Source organism: Lissotriton helveticus, chromosome 7, assembly GCF_964261635.1.
Source record: "Lissotriton helveticus chromosome 7, aLisHel1.1, whole genome shotgun sequence".
Classification (NCBI taxonomy): domain Eukaryota; kingdom Metazoa; phylum Chordata; class Amphibia; order Caudata; family Salamandridae; genus Lissotriton; species Lissotriton helveticus.
The window spans coordinates 1,502,755,038-1,502,767,259 of NC_136068.1; the positions used below are offsets into that span (position 1 = coordinate 1,502,755,038).

The 12,222-nt window shown below is 48.5% G+C and overlaps 1 protein-coding gene across 1 annotated transcript in view; it reads left to right on the forward strand.

Annotated features, from left to right (window-relative positions):
* CA11 (carbonic anhydrase 11 (inactive)) overlaps window positions 1-12,222 on the forward strand; it is a 954,158-nt gene that overhangs the window by 655,696 nt on the left and 286,240 nt on the right. Inside the window, exon 3 of the mRNA XM_078650922.1 lies at window positions 4,263-4,405. Coding sequence (XP_078507048.1) covers window positions 4,263-4,405 — 143 coding nt within the window. The remainder of the gene's footprint in view (window positions 1-4,262; window positions 4,406-12,222) is intronic.

The window sequence follows — 12,222 nt, forward strand, 5'->3', positions numbered from 1 at the left end:
TAGAATGTCACTAATTAAATCGGTACCTAGACCTCTCCATCTATACTGGAGTAACTCGTTCAGGATATCATGTAACGGACCTGGATCAGAATGTTGACCCTCATACAGAGTAATGAGGTGCTGAATCATATACATACCCACCAGTCGTTGCTCGGCTGGGGGCATTTTCAGAAACATTTGTGCCACTATTTCGTCTGGAAAAGTGGTAGAATCAGTAATCCATCGGACTGCTGATCGGGCTAGTTCTTGTTCATGCATAGTACTTAACTCACTGTAACCGATTCGTGATTTCAGAATGTGATCGGTAGCTTGAAATACTTGTTCTAGAGAACCTTGGTCTGGTACTGGATGATGAAAAATAGACTTGTGTTCTAGGCGTAAATGGCGATCTGGAAATCTAGATTTTCCTACATACGCTATTCTGGCGGAATTCTCGTCGTCTAACTCTTCAGTATCAGAGTTACTTTCTTTCTCGTTTACTTGTGCTGCTTTACGTTGTTCGTGTAACTTTATTATTTCTTTACGGATTTTCTTGTACATACTCTCCATAGCACCAATAGTCTTGTGCTTACCCTCGGCTATACTATTACTCCACTTCATCAGGGCTTTTATTTCGGCCTGATTTTTGGACAGGTAATCTTGTTCTCTTATTAGACAATTAATCAGAAACTTTAATATCATGAGCTGGGTCTCAGCTTTCCTTTGGGACATGACATCACTAATACTTTCTGGATCTTCCCCTGTACGGATGAAACGATATATTCTGTCTAGATCTTCCTTCATATCTGGTAGGGTGACTAGATACTCGGCCACATTTCTTACGCGTAATGAATATAAAACCATATCATCTTCGCCTGGGACTGGGTCATAGCAGCATTCGGCAAGGGATTTTCTTATTTCTGCAACAGACAGTCTGGGCGTACGTTGTGACGCTTGCATATGTAATTCGGCTGCCGTTAAACGCTTATGTGGCGGCGGGGTTCGAGGAGGACCTCCTCCTGCGGCCCCTAGACTAGAATCATCAACTGATGCTTTTCGTCCTGGCAGGGTGGGAAATTGGAATGCGGGCTGGACTTGTATGGCGGGCTGGACCGGGGGGACCGTAGCAGGTGCTGCAAAGGGTGCCCCGGTGTCTGGAGGAACGGGAAGTGCCTGATTTACAGGGACTGGTGGAGCGGGAACAGGATTTGCATATTCTGGGACTGTGTCGTCCAAATAGGACGAGATGAAAATATCAGCTGCGGTTGGTTTGTGACGTAACTTGATCGGTGGTGGCGGAAAATTACTGGATGCCTCCGGGGTCGCTTTTGGCAAGCCCTCGGTAAGAAGAGGATACATACCCTTAATGAGGGCATTCCTCTGTCTGTCTGACTGTTCGGCTTTGACTTGTTCACCTATCTCGATTAGTTCTTTTTCTTGTGCTCGTTCCGAGGATTCTCTACTTAATTCTGACTTTCTGATTTCTTTTTCGGTTCTTTTATGAGCTTCTTTACGCCATAGCTCGATGGCATCTTTCTGTGATTGTCTGGCTTTCTTTTTCCATAATGCCTCTTCTACTCGCATGATGCACTCGGCATCCCATGTACCCGATACGGGCCATCTATACTTTTCTTCTAACTGTTTTGTATACTCTACCCATAAATCTAGATATAGTATGGCACTTATGCCATGCTTCTGATACATAAAATGACCTGGACTGTCCCTAGGCGGGACAGGAACTGCTTCCTCTAACAAACCCTTTCTAGTTTTTAACTGACGTAACTTTGAAAACAGCGGCATGACTGAACTATAATCTGGACACAATACAATACACAATGAACACGATACTTATTCCCCATTCATACCACGACATTAAAATACATGAAAAACATTATGAATAACAGTTCGAACAGAATACTACCTGGAATACGGAACACAGAATATATGACTTTATATGAATTTTCTCGAGAACAGAACTGACTGGAACAGAAACTAGATGCACTGCTGAAACAGTACGAAACTTACCGGTCTCATAAAGAGACACGTCAGGACCCGCATCCACCGAAGTGGACACTTCGTTTGTGTGTCTGGGTACCACCAACCCACGGACCAGAGTCAATTAGATTGACCCTGTCTAGATACTACCCCAGTAATGGTACTCACCGGGCAGCAAGAACGGAAGGCCTCGGACTGGACTGGACTGCTTCGACGACGGACAACGAACTTCGGACTTAAGTTACGGGTGGACCTCCGGATACCTCGGACCTTGGACTCTTGGCTTGGGCTCTGGTCGGGACTCGCCGCATTCCTCCACCGCCTCGTCTGGATGCTGGACCGCCTCCTCCGTCTCCTCCGTGGGCCTGAGGGATACTTGAAGCAGAAATATCTGCACGTGCACGGTATGGTTCCGTCACGGCTGCAGAGGGTCAGGGGGCCGGCGTGGCTTCACCGGCGCGTGGGGAAAGGGCAAGTCCCTGTTCGGGCGCCATTATGTGGTAAATAAATAAATAATACCCTATTTTTGAATGTATAAATAAATAACAGATAGCTCAATAAATAAGAGTCAAGATTCGAGGTAGTAGGAGTTTCGCAGGTTTATTACAGCATAAAGGACAGGAACAGGACAACCTGCATAGGAATAGGATGGCAGGGCCCAGCAGCTGCCGGGGCTGGATCTGGGATGAGCGCGCTAGCATTTAATAACAATACACAAGCATATATAGTAAAACAGTTGCATTACAGTACATATGATAGGCGGAGCAGTGGGTGGAGCAAAGGGTGTGACGCGTAGCAGTCGCGAAAGATAAGGGTGAAAGTGGGTGTAACAGGGCGTATACATAGACATGTGATGCAAACGTAACAGAATATGTCATGAATGGGGCGGAAACATGGAGGGGGCTACCTAAGGAGCCGGGACCTCTAACCTGGTGGTGCGCGCAAACTGGCAATGACGTGTTACTAGGAGAAACTGGGGGCTATGAACTCTGTGCTAGGAGCAGAGACTGAAGTCTGGAGAGTCAGGGCGACATGTACCTAAGCAGTATCTAGTATCTGATGTTTAGAGAACATGTTGATATAAACTAGAAGTCAGGAGGGGAAAGCTAACTTGATTCTAAGACTGGACCATGCATTATTCTACATGTAGTGCGTGATGAAGAATACGAAATGACCATTAAATGCAGTATTTCTCTAACGTGGAGACGTGAAGGCTAGACAATGACGGAAACTATTGATGCGATTCAGTAGCTTTAGGAATGCAGAGAAGGAGGACTGAACTGATAACTGGAATCATAACATATTCTTGGCAGACTCAGAGGCAGAGCCAGGGTGAGCCGGGCACTACGAGGCAGGAAGTAAGTAAAGGGTCGAGGATACAGGTGGGGGCTGTATCGCTCCTCAGCGAGGTTTCAGGAGACAGGAGCTGAATCTGGTGTCCAGGCCCTTTTGAGGCCTAGAAACGGGGACTTTACAATGAAATAACGTGCACACTGAGAGACGTGGCAACGTAGCTTTACATAGGCCTGATATTCGTAGTATTCACGAGGACTGGAAACTGACATACTAGAGGTGGACACAACTATAATTGCGTCTTGAATCGAACATAGGGAATACATATGCATATTAATCATGCACACATAACATATGATGGATGACACGTAGGGACACAGAACATGGCAGAATTTACTTTTCCACATCCATGTGGGGCTTCTACATTATAACTTACAATTCCTGTAACCTATGATGCCTACTAGAAACTGAAAAATAAACTTTCATCTTGATTCATCATCTCCGCTGCCTGCCCTTATTCTTACAATGATGCAGCAAACTTTAAATAAATTATATAATTGCAAATATAGTATTACGCAGGTTTTTAAAATTATATGTAACCTGATTTTTTATGTGGTTTACAGTGGTATACAATGTTAATAATAATATTGTTTTAAATTGCATTTATGTGAGCTTAATTGTTGCAAGTGTCAGGTGATTTAATGTTGTATTCGTTCACTAGGATGATCTATGTATTTTAGTTATTAGGTATGTTGTAGAAAATTATCTTTCTCCAGGCATTGTTTCACTTGTATGAATATAAAAAGAAACAACACTAAAGGAGGGAAAGGCACAAAGAAGAACATATTGAGCCAATAGCTCCTTAATGAATGTTGTAGATACTAGGAAGTTTCAACTGGTGCCCATAGTGTGGCTCTGGGAGTACGCGCTCTGCAGCTTCTTGTCCTCCTTTTTAGTCATTCATTTTGCTTTCTTTTTGTTTTCTCCATCTTTAGGTCCAGCCTTTTGGGGGCTGGTGAACTCAGCCTGGAACCTCTGCACCATTGGGAAGCGGCAGTCGCCTATTGATATAAACACCAGCGAAATCGTCTTTGACCCCTTCCTGCCCCCGCTGAGACTGAGCCTGCTCAAGAGGAAGGTTTGTTAGCCGCCATTTTTAAGGAGGCCTCATTTTCAGGGCTTCGTGATGGGCTAGGCGTGAAAAATGCATTTGGAAAAAGGAATCAGTGAATACAGAGCCTGGGGAGCTACATAACAGGGGCCAATTGGGTCCCTCCTATGGATGGCAGATGGGGGATACTCGATTAGCGTCCAGGGAGAAGGTGGGGTGTGCTACTGTTTGTGGTACTCCATGCAAATTCCCCTCTGCTAGGTTAATGTTGAGTAGTGGGCACATGGAATGCAATGCCACTTACTATCATTTCAAACCATCGCTGAGCGGCAGAAACAAAGGCACCAAGGGCTGCCCAACAGAGGTTCTGTACTGATACACATAATTATGTGAAAAAGTTTGGCGCTATTTTGCTAGTTCTGAAATATGTAATTCTGCAATCAAATGGCCCTGTCCATGATACGGAAAAGTGTACGCACCGGGGTAAAAATGAGAAACATTTTGGTGAATTAATTCAGAACGTGATTTCTAAGCTTTTTTGCTTGTAAATTAACTTATGTGTCATAGCGATTTTATCAAATAAAGCATAGTAGCAACAGCTTAAAAATCAATTAAACATATTCTGTAGTGGTTTGCTACTCACATTTTGAAAAATATGGAGCAAACTGGTTTTGTTTTAAGCATAATCCATCTTCTACGTGCCAAAAGTGGCAAAATGTATTCTTATACATCTTACTTTGTAAACACGGAAATAACCTTGTGAAATCAGTTTTTACCATGTTTTACCTGGTGCAAATACTGTGAGCTCCATTTCCTTTTACACAAGCAATATAAATAGTGCAAAGGTATTTTATAGTTTTTTTGGCACTCGTACATTCCTGTACTACCGTCCCACATGGTTAATGTTCGGGCGTCTCCAGCTTCCTTTCATTCATCCGTCCTCTGTTACTGCTGCTTTTAACTCGTAGTGTTTTGGTCCTACCCTCATTGTTCTTGGACTTAGATTGACTGAGGGAATATCCTATTTCCTTGCATTGTTGATCACTATTATGCGATAAATAAAGGCAATTTTATCTGACCCAGAAAGAAAATAAATCGTATGATCATGAAATGTATCTATATATGTATGTTATGGTATTTCTAAAGCACAAACCACTTCCTCTTGCGCCAGAATCCTACTCAAACTGGAATGCATCACCAACAAAGCACTACACACGAAATCCCCAGCATATCTCGCTTAGAAAATGACGGTTTCTAGAGGAACCAGAAACTCCAGGTCCGCCAGAGACTTTCTGCTCCAGCCACCCCGCTTCCGAAAGGAAAATACTTGCAATCGTGCTTTCTCTGGGGCCCGCCAAGAATCTGGAACTCGCTGCTGTCTTTCATCAGAAATATTCCCTCTGTGTCAATATTTAACAAGCATTAGAAATGCAATCGGGCTCGGATTTATTTGAGTTTGAGCTAATGGCATTGTAAATGCCAATGTATTGTTGCTATGTGTTATGGAGTGTGTTCATGTGGTGTGTACTGTACTGCTAGTGATCTCCTTGTGAATGTGCGAATATTGCACCACTTGCCTGTGATGTCCTTCTTATGCACCGCCACTCTGCACCGCCACTCTGCACCGCCACTCTGCACCGCCACTCTGCACCGCCACTCTGCACCGCCACTTTGCACTACCGCACCGCCACTCTGCACCGCCACTCTGCACCGCCACTCTGCACCGCCACTCTGCACCGCCACTCTGCACCGCTGCTCTTCCACTCTGCACTGCCACTCTGCACCGCCACTCTGCACCGCCACTCTGCACCGCCACTCTGCATCGCCACTCTGCACCGACACCGCACCGCCACTCTGCACCACCACTCTGCACCACCACTCTGCACTCTGCACCGCCACTCTGCACTGCCACTCTGCACCGCCACTCTGCACCGCCACTCTGCACCGCCACTCTGCACCACCGCACCGCCACTCTGCACCACCGCACCGCCACTCTGCACCGCCACTCTGCACCGCCACTCTGCACCGCCACTCTGCACCGCCACTCTGCCACTCTGCCACTCTGCACTGCCACTCTGCACCACCGCACCGCCACTCTGCACCGCCACTCTGCACCGCCACTCTGCACCGCCACTCTGCACCGCCACTCTGCACTCTGAACTGCCACTCTGCACCGCCACTCTGCACCGCCACTCTGCACTCTGCACCGCCACTCTGCACTCTGCACCGCCACTCTGCACCGCCACTCTGCACTCTGCACCGCCACTCTGCACCGCCACTCTGCATCGCCACTCTGCACCGCCGCACTGCACCGCCGCACTGCCACTCTGCACCGCCACTCTGCACCGCCACTCTGCACCGCCACTCTGCACCGCCACTCTGCACCGCCACTCTGAACCACTGCACCGCCACTCTGCACCGCCACTCTGCACCACTGCACCGCCACTCTGCACCGCCACTCTGCACTCTGAACTGCCACTCTGCACCGCCACTCTGCACCGCCACTCTGCCACTCTGCACCGCCACTCTGCCACTCTGCACCGCCACTCTGCACTCTGCACCGCCACTCTGCACTCTGCACCGCCACTCTGCACCGCCACTCTGCACCGCCACTCTGCACTCACTGCCACTCTGCACCGCCACTCTGCACCGCCACTTTGCACCACCGCACTGCCACTCTGCACCGCCACTCCGCACCGCCACTCTGCACTCTGAACTGCCACTCTGCACCGCCACTCTGCACTCTGCACCGCCACTCTGCACTCTGCACCGCCACTCTGCACTCTGCACCGCCACTCTGCACCGCCACTCTGCACCGCCACTCTGCACCGCCACTCTGCACCGCCACTCTGCACCGCCACTCTGAACCACTGCACCGCCACTCTGCACCGCCACTCTGCACCACTGCACCGCCACTCTGCACCGCCACTCTGCACTCTGCACCGCCACTCTGCACCGCCGCACCGCCACTCTGCACCGCCACTCTGCACCGCCACTCTGCACCGCCACTCTGCACCGCCACTCTGCACCGCCACTCTGAACCACTGCACCGCCACTCTGCACCGCCACTCTGCACCGCCACTCTGCACCGCCACTCTGCACCACCACTCTGCACTCTGCACCGCCACTCTGCACCGCCACTCTGCACCGCCACCCTGCACCGCCACTCTGCACCGCCGCTCTTCCACTCTGCACCGCCACTCTGCACCGCCACTCTGCACCGCCACTCTGCACCGCCACTCCGCACCACCACTCTGCACCGCCACTCTGCACCGCCACTCTGCACTGCCACTCTGCACCGCCACTCTGCACCGCCACTCTGCACCGCCACTCTGCACCACCACTCTGCACTCTGAACTGCCACTCTGCACCGCCACTCTGCACTCTGAACTGCCACTCTGCACCGCCACTCTGCACTCTGCACCGCCACTCTGCACCGCCACTCTGCACTCTGCACCGCCACTCTGCACTCTGCACCGCCACTCTGCACCGCCACTCTGCACCGCCACTCTGCACTCTGCACCGCCACTCTGCACCGCCACTCTGCACCGCCACTCTGCACCGCCACTCTGCCACTCTGCACCGCCACTCTGCACCGCCACTCTGCACCGCCACTCTGCACCGCCACTCTGCACTCTGCACCGCCACTCTGCACTCTGCACCGCCACTCTGCACCGCCACTCTGCACCGCCACTCTGCACCGCCACTCTGCACCGCCACTCTGCACTCTGCACCGCCACTCTGCACCGCCACTCTGCACCGCCACTCTGCACCGCCACTCTGCACCGCCACTCTGCACCGCCACTCTGCACCACCACCGCACCGCCACTCTGCACCACCACTCTGCACCACCACTCTGCACCACCACTCTGCACCACCACTCTGCACTCTGCACCGCCACTCTGCACCGCCACTCTGCACCACCGCACCGCCACTCTGCACCACCGCACCGCCACTCTGCACCGCCACTCTGCACCGCCACTCTGCACCGCCACTCTGCACCGCCACTCTGCACCACCGCACCGCCACTCTGCACCGCCACTCTGCTGTCACTGGCACAACCCTTACCCACCCACCCCCAACAATGTGAGGGATCAGAAAAGGCGCGTAGAACGGGGATGATCTGGTGGAAAAGGCTCGATGACTTGTGTGCACAGGAGCCAATAAATGTATGGTTTAATTGACCCAGTTCCCAGCGAGGATTCTCCAGACACAGGGGACTGCATAAACATAGTTATACAGTATATCAACCTCACTCCCTAGCTCAAACACATACATCCCCAAGTTCTTAAGTACTAAGTAGTCACTCACAAACTTCGAACGCTCACGAGCATTACACACGCACTGTCATCCGCCATTAAGATCACCTGATCAAATCTCACGCGCCTCTGGGGCGACCCTCCCTCCTCCCAGCCGTGTTAAGTATACCAAGTGTCAGCCTTACTCTGAGGCACTGGCATCTGTGTGCCGTGTCCTTATTTTCAGGAAAATATACAAAGGCAGTGATGTTGGGGCCATTGACACCAAGTGTGCAGGAGTGTAAGTGTGCATTGCACAAACCCCCAGCTGATCTGCGCAACTGCAAGACACGGGGTGAGGATACTTTCCGATGGTGACAAAAGTTTACAGAGTGTATACAGGAAAGTAGGCTCCCGAAACACCTGCATCACACATCTGCCCCTACAGCACAAAGTCAGCCACAGGGACACTTTCCTGCAACAACAAACTATATGTGCCTGTAGTCTTGCCCCGCCCCTCGCTGCTGCCATGCCATGCCCATGGGTGCCTGTCGAGTGAGGCTGCACGGGTGCTGTGGCGGGTTTCCGTGCTTTGGATTTAATCTCAGCGCTTTAAAAAAAAAACACCCATGCTTTTTCCTGCTCTCCGCGGTTGCTCCTACGAGTGTGCAGCACCCCTCCCTCCTCCACTGTAACACGAGCCCCCCTCCCCTGCACGTCCCATCAGAGACTGGCAGAGGCAAGGCAGACAACAGGATTCACTTTAGTAACTGCTAGTGAATGCCCCATCATGTCCTCTACAAAGCCACCCTCCGTGCGTGCCCCGCTCACGGTGGCTGTGAGGGGCGGTGCACTCCCTGGCCGCCCGGAACAATCTTCCAGATACTTTACCTGTGTGCCCTGGAGGAGAGGATGGTAGAAAAATTGGTAGGGGGCTGAGAGTGCTTGCCGGGCCTTCAGCGGCAACCAAGTGATCGCGAACTACAAACAAGAACAAGGAAGCTGCGCGCTGAGCGCTGCAGAATTGTGAACGCGCCCGGCCATCTGGATTCACTAACGGAGGCACCCTGACAGCTCCTAATTATAATTTATGTACTTCTTTGCGCGAGCACGAACGAAATATGCCCAAAATGGCGGAACAAAACTACATTTACCCTATCACTTCAAGCCTATTAAAACGAAAACACAAGGAAGACGAATCACTGGCCAGATGACAGAAAACGCTAAGGAATGTGTGGAATTCCTCTCGCCAAGGCCCTAGGAGATACTTCTTTTTTTTCTTCTAACATTAGGATCTCGAAACTCCTCCCCCACTTACAGTGGGGAGGAGTCCGAGCCCTAAAAAGGAAGCCAAAACCTTCCTAATGGGCAAGTTTCTCCCATAAATCATGCATTGCACACACCACTCAGTGGCTTTGCTTACTTTTGTTGCCACTAGAGTTTGGACTGACTGGCTGCTATCCATCTTGTACTGACCCTGTACTCCCACAAATGTATTTGCTGGATTTCTCTGCATTATGATCTGAACATTGTATACACTCTGTTATTCCCCAAATGTTTCAACTCTGTCTACTCCCAATTATGGTATTTAAAAAATATATATATATTTATGTATTTATTTATTTCTTAGACTATTTCATACTTTTATACAACGTGTTATCCCTGTACAGCTAACGGGTCACGTTCACGCTCCATAAAATACAAAATAAATAAATAAACAGTCTGCAGTCGCACAATTGATATGCATTCATTTCAGCCACTGGTGAGCAACAAACTAAGGGACTTATGGGTACCTCCTTGAGGCACTGACATTGTTTGTTGAACTGATGGTCAATATTCTATTACACTGATAAGTATACTAAAAGATTTTTATGCAATACTATTTGCCACTAATTGCTGGTCAATGTCATTTGGTGTTTTGAATAACATTTTGTGGCTGTAATAGGAAATATCCTGCACCAATAATACTCTATTATTCACTATTAGTGTAATTAAAAATAGAGCACATGCAGCTGGAACTGCACATTTGGTGGCATCTGTGGTAGCTAAACATGGTTTCAAATGTATGTTGTGTGTGTGCTTGAGGGTAAGAGTGTGTTTAAGTGAGAGTGTATATATATGTGTGAGCAAGTGTGCCTGTATATGTAAGCATGTGTGTGAGTACAAGTCAGTGACAACTAGTGAGTGAAAATGTGTGGGATTGAGGCCCAGAAGTACTATTCTTTGAAGCAAGGCAGTACTCCGCCAAATTTGTCGCACTTCCTTGTGTCAAAGGGAGAGAGAGGAGAGAGAAAAAATATTCCACACCTACTAAGATATTGAACATTTTTCTCTCCCCCTGTTCTGGCACACATTTGGCAGCCATGTGCCAAAGCGCACAGTCATTTGCCATGGTGCAAGTCTGTGTGCATTCTCTGAAGCATAGGTTTTGTACCAGAAGGGGATCCTTAAAGTATAAAAACTATGCTTTAAGGCTTTTCCGACTTTGTATTTGTACTGTACAATGCAGCACAAAGGCAAAGATGGAAAACAATGAGAAATTAAACATTTCTCTTTGTTATGCCTATCTGGAGGAGGCATACCATTTTAGTAAAAATTTCTGTCTACCAATGTTTCTAGATAGGAATTTGCATCAAAACCGATGGGTGGTTTGGGAGCGTAGGAATGCCCCTGCACCACCCATAGAACACCCCTTGATGCGCAATATTCCAAAGCAGAACATAGTGCAACTTTGTATTACTTCAGTATGCTATTCATCGCAAATCCTGGTACCACAGGATAGTAAATCCCACCCTGACACTTTTCACTGGGTTTGGGTCACAAAAGTGACAAAAACCCAGTGAAAAGAGTTAGTAAATCTGTGCCTGAGTGTCAGTACCTATGAGTGATTGAGAATGAGAAGGACTAAGAGTGAGTAAAAGTGAGTGAGTGAGAATAAATAGGAATGAGTGTAAAATGATGCAAATCTATGAGTGACAATGAATGAGAGAATGTGGGTGTGAGAGAGGATGCTTGCTAGTTTGGCGTTGGCCCTAGCATACTGAAGTTAATTATTGTCTCATAGCGATACTCGGGCTAAAATACTGGCGCTGGCATACTTGCAGCAATTATTAGCATGATAGACACCTGTAACAAAATACTGATGCTGACATGCTTGGGGTCATTTGCAGCCTAAAGGGCCCCATTGGTAAAGTACTGATACTGGCAAATTAGAGGTAATGTGATTCTACGTCTGCAGCATTGTTCGCAAAATTATGGATCTGCTGTGTTTGGCAAATGTTCCACCATTTGCTGAATACATTTAAGTTTTCACAAAAAATGTTTCTAGCTCAAATGGATCAACAGTTACTAAAACTGCTCTGATGCTTGTTGCTGTGCAGCAGAAGGCACCTCACAAAGTTTGATTGTTCACCTTTCATTTGAATATTGCTGTATTTGGGTGTTAAACTAGTACTATTATGGTGAAACCATTGTCCAGACAGTGTTAATGTGTGAAATGACAAAATACTGAACTGAGACTAACACAAAATGTGCCGCATTATGCTGCATAATTAGTATATAGAGCTGCATAATTTAGTAAACCCTGCCCTATAATTTGGTGCCGCA